The sequence below is a fragment of the Periplaneta americana genome, chromosome 7, assembly GCF_040183065.1.
Source record: "Periplaneta americana isolate PAMFEO1 chromosome 7, P.americana_PAMFEO1_priV1, whole genome shotgun sequence".
Classification (NCBI taxonomy): domain Eukaryota; kingdom Metazoa; phylum Arthropoda; class Insecta; order Blattodea; family Blattidae; genus Periplaneta; species Periplaneta americana.
In genome coordinates, this window is record NC_091123.1 from 80,453,487 (window position 1) to 80,458,459 (window position 4,973).

General features: G+C 31.6%; 1 protein-coding gene across 1 annotated transcript in view; it reads left to right on the plus strand.

Annotated features, from left to right (window-relative positions):
- Positions 1–4,973, plus strand: part of LOC138703223 (post-GPI attachment to proteins factor 2-like) — a 34,855-nt gene that overhangs the window by 6,624 nt on the left and 23,258 nt on the right. The window contains exon 3 of the mRNA XM_069830935.1: positions 2,860–3,075. Within this exon, the coding sequence (XP_069687036.1) occupies positions 2,860–3,075 (216 nt within the window). The remainder of the gene's footprint in view (positions 1–2,859; positions 3,076–4,973) is intronic.

Sequence of the window (4,973 nt, forward strand, 5' to 3'; positions counted from 1 at the left end):
GCAATATTTCTTGTTTATTTGCAATTTTCTAATTAATTGTAATGTAATGTGTATGAAATTTAAATATTTGAAACAACGACTAACTTTACTAACAATAATAAATAAAAGTAATTTATTTCGGTGCTTAATCTGCTAATAATCGTGCTTTAATACTATTGGTGTAATATGAATAATGATCGACAATCCAGAGTTACAAATATAATATTGTCATGTCTTCGTGGTACCAACAATCAGCTTTATAATAATTTTAAATATTAAGTTCGTTCTCATAGAAGTTGTCACGCAGCATTTTCAATTGTTTGCTTTCATATTTTCAAACCTTACTGTTACAATTTTGTGCTGCACGTGTTTATTATTGTAGGAGAAAGAAATTTGAGTGAGGAACATTCAGTTATTGTCAGGCGACAGAAAGTATAAGATCGGTTAGCTAGAATGCCTAAATTCAGTAAACCATTGAAAAGTAAACTTCATGCTTATGTTAGTGAATTTGGTGTCCATGTGTTTTCATCTAATGGAACAGTTTTGTTATGTAATGTTTGTGAAAAAACTGTTAATCACGAAAAAAAGTCTTTTATGAGTCAACATGGGTTACCTACGAAGTAAATATGTGAGTTATGTTGATATAATTTAAATTTATTGCTAAAATATATTATGCCTTTTTAAAATTTATAATACCTTTTTCAAAGATTATTGTGCTTTTTTTTTTTTTTTTGCCTGCCTATTTTAACTGTTGTAAATACCTAAACATCCGGGCTGTAGTGATGAGCTATCTTTCGGCAAATTGTAATGTTTTGTCACAATTTAAAAACTCAAAGTGTACAATGAGGGACATAATAGTTGAGTGACTCGAGTTTTTTTGTAAGTCAAAGAATGCTACATTGCACATGCTCAGAGGCAAAAGTTTTCTGTCATATGTTGAGGACATATTTGATTCGCTTTTCTGTTTAAATATTGCAGATCTATGCTAAGATGGAATTAAAACTGAAGCCACTTATGAACCGCACTACAGATCTTGAAACTTTTTCGTCCGCTCACAATTATGTCCCTCACTGTATGTACCTATTATTTATAGTAGGTGTCCTATCTGCATACATACACATGGCTTGAAATACGTTTCGTGAAATATGATGGGAGTTCTTCACTTGGAATGTTAGTACTTTGTTTTATTTTAAGCAGTTTTTGTGGCCCAATATGCTGAACTTTTCGTCATTCTGTTGGTTATGCTAGATATAGCAATGACTGAAGGACTAGTGTCTAATTAAGCACCAATTTCGTCTTAACTTTTCTTCAGTTAGGACACTATCATAATTATGTATTATGTTCATTGTTCAAATCTGGTTGAGTGGAAGAGAAGACCTTATGGCCTTAACTCTGCCAGGGAAAATAAAACTACTACTACTACCACCACCATGGTTAATAAATGTTTTGTTTAGTTTTAGGCTTACTCAACATGATTTTACATACTTATTTGTCTCAAGGTTTTAAGTCCGCGAAACTAGTTTAATAAATTGTTAAAAGACATGAAACAGATGAAGGGTAAAGTTTCTATGCATTCATACGTAAAATTTAATGGAGATTCGGAATATGTAGGGGAGACTGTTATACCTTTCATCACTTTTCACGTTTTATTTCTTTTTATTTTGGGAAATTAAATTTTTTTAAAAGAAAAAATGCTCGAAATAATTATTGAAGATTCCTTTACAACTTCCTGTATGTATTTTCCTGTTTTAGAGATCTAATAAGGATGGAAAAAATAAAATGAAGGGATATGTAATGTGTTCAAAGGTGCAACAGGTTCATGTACCTTGGAACATACCCTCTTGTAAGTTGGAACACATGGAATATAGGTGGGAATATAACTGTAAAAACTGACAATCATATTTAAAATGTATTTGCAATCATAAACCAGAGCAGGGTTCTCTGATTGAGATTTTATTTCCTGGAGGAGTAATAACTGGTTCAACAGCTTTCTTCAAAGCATCCAGATCAATTGGGGCCTTTTAACTCCAGACTTACTTTGTGACATGATCTTAAAATAAAAGAAAAACAAAAACCGATAGTATTGTGTACCTTGGAACATGTTCCATGGTACAAGATGTTCTGTATTCAAAGATACAAGAAGGTGCACGTTTAAACAAATATCGCTTCCAAAACTAGAGATTCGAATAAGTCATGGAAATTAAAATATGTTATTACTCACCACATGATAGGGAACACACCATACTTGAAAGATATTAACAAATACAATCTGGTTTTGTGTTAGGAAACATATAGGCTGTGAATGAACGAAATGTTTACTTTTAGTACTAGAAAAACTTATTTTGTCCACAGAACTCACGCTTTGTAGTAAATCAAACTGAAACTACGACCAGAGCAACTTAGCGACTTTCTCTACTATCTACTTCAGTTTGAGTCCTCTAGGTAGCAGCAAAAATTAAAAAACAAAAAATGTTCAAAGGTACATTATGCTGAAGGTATAACAGTCTCCCCTAAATTTTAATATAGGGTGTCATTAAAAAAATAGTTTACTGTCACATTCTGTATGTCTGAATAACTGTTTTCGAACACTGGCATAATATTATATGGTTTATCTCCAACAGTTTTTAAATAAAACTTTTTTTCGTAAAATTAAAATTTAAGAAGTTATTAACAACATTCCATACTTATTGTTCACCCTGTATATCGAAAAGTGTATTTCAACGAAATCTAAAAACAAATTTTTATATAATTGCTATGCTTTTTCATATAATACCATAAAAAACACATCTCTAAATGTAATAGTAGGAAATAAATAGTTAACAGAAAGTAGTAATGTATATATCTAGTAATCTTAAAATTATTTATGTTTTTATTTTTCAGCTGTCCATGAGAAGTGCTTTGTGACATTCATGATTACATCAGAATTATACATGATGCTGACCTGTTATCTTCTTAGAAGTATGAGGCGAAGTCCACCTGACAATATAGAAGCCCGTTCACTTCGGATAAAATACCAGCTACTGGCAGTGAATGTTATATCATTTGCAATGGCAGCTTATTTCTTCATCAGACACAACTCATATTGTGAACCTGGTGGTAATTATAAAGAAAATAATTTCTTTAGATTAATTTGAAGTTCTAAAAATTTCCTAAATTTGGGCCACTCAGAAACTATAATAATTCTTAAGAAGATTAGAGAAAATTCCTGAATTTGGATCTTCCTAATCTGTTGCATGGTTTTGTTTATGCAACAAACATGGGAACCTCTGAATGGTGTCACATTTCTACAGATCAGAAGTGTCATTGACCAGGGGCGGCCAGTCACAAAAATATTGAGTGTGCTACAGCCTTGGTCATACACATACATAAAATGTAACATGCAACTAATCTCATGTCGAAAATGAAGTTCCTTCCTACTGCAGAATTTCTGTTGGTTTACAGCATTATTTGGATGTTGTCATACTCTATCCTGTGAAATTTTCTGTTGTACCCACAATTTTACTGCCTTTTGTTTTCTGATTTATAGTCAAATGAAGTGTAGGCCTTTTCAACTGTTCCACTTCAATTTTTTCTTCCATATTTTTCATGAGAATGGATTAATTGACAAACTCTTGACTGAATTTATTTCAGTCCACAGAATAACACTAATAGTAAAATGCAAAAAAGATAAGAAAGATAATATGATATATTTGTTAGCCTTAATAATCACAATGAATTCATTGCATCGTCTGCTGTATTATTATTATTATTAATAATAATAATAATAATAATAATAATAATAATAATAATAACAACAACGTTTTAATGTAAGATATTAATGCCATTCAACTTGAATTCTCAAAGGGTAAAAAATATATCTACAAATTATATACAATGTAGTCACTTTTAAACAATCTTTATTTCAAATTCGCCATCAGCTCGTAGAATTGCTGACAGATCAAGAATATTTCACTCACTGCTACCAATACTTCCAACCAACCCCATTTTCAGGGTTCTACTGGGAAAATAGCGCACTGTTGACAGGTTTCTTGTGCCAATGCTGGGAGAATGTCATTCACCTAAGTGTATTTTAACCTCCGTCAACATTCAATGCGCGCACAGCTCTCGCTACAGAGAGATTCAGCACACACTATAATTGTTTGTAACCTAATGCCATCTGAAAAAATGAGCCAATTCGTAATGTTTTTACAGAATAATATTACTTGTGTTCACATCATCATGAACAACAACAACATTTATTTTAACAAAATTACGAGTGTGCTATAGCACAATAGCATATTAGGAGAAGCCGCCCCTGTCACTGATAATATACACAAAACAAACATGCATTGTGAGTTTGTCTTTCTCTCTGAACTTTTATTTTTTTACAACTAATTTTAATGCAATATCTATATATGTAGTATAGTCTTGTCCAATACATATTAGGCAGAAGACTAGACAGTATGAGTGTCTGAAATGAGGATAAAATTTTGTGACTTAAAAATTTTTGAGATTAGAATTTAAATGTTAACATTATGTGGAATAAAGTTTACTTACAATTTGCCGAGACTATGGAACAGGCACTGACTGACTAGTATGTCGCGATTTTACAGTAAGTTGATGTGCCAGATGGTGAAGAGGGGAGGGAGTTCTTGCTTGACTGGCAGAAGTACTCGATAAGTGGGTTTTATGTGATATTTGGCAAAGTGGGTTCTGGAGATTTGTAATTTGTTCGTTTAATAGTGAGCAATATTTCGTTGCCGAACATTGACAATAAAAAAAAATCAGCTATTAAACGAACAAATTAGGATTAGCAATGAGATAGAATTTGTTTATGCTCTAACTTCAAATTAGATCTTCTTAAATGCTGGTAAATTCTCTTATTTTGTTCGCGGATCTTGAAGTGAACAAAATAATAAACATTTCAAAATTAACAATAGAAAAATTAACATTTGAACCCAAGAATTCAGGGCTTATTTAATATGTTCCTAACAGATATTTGTTTTCTTCCACAG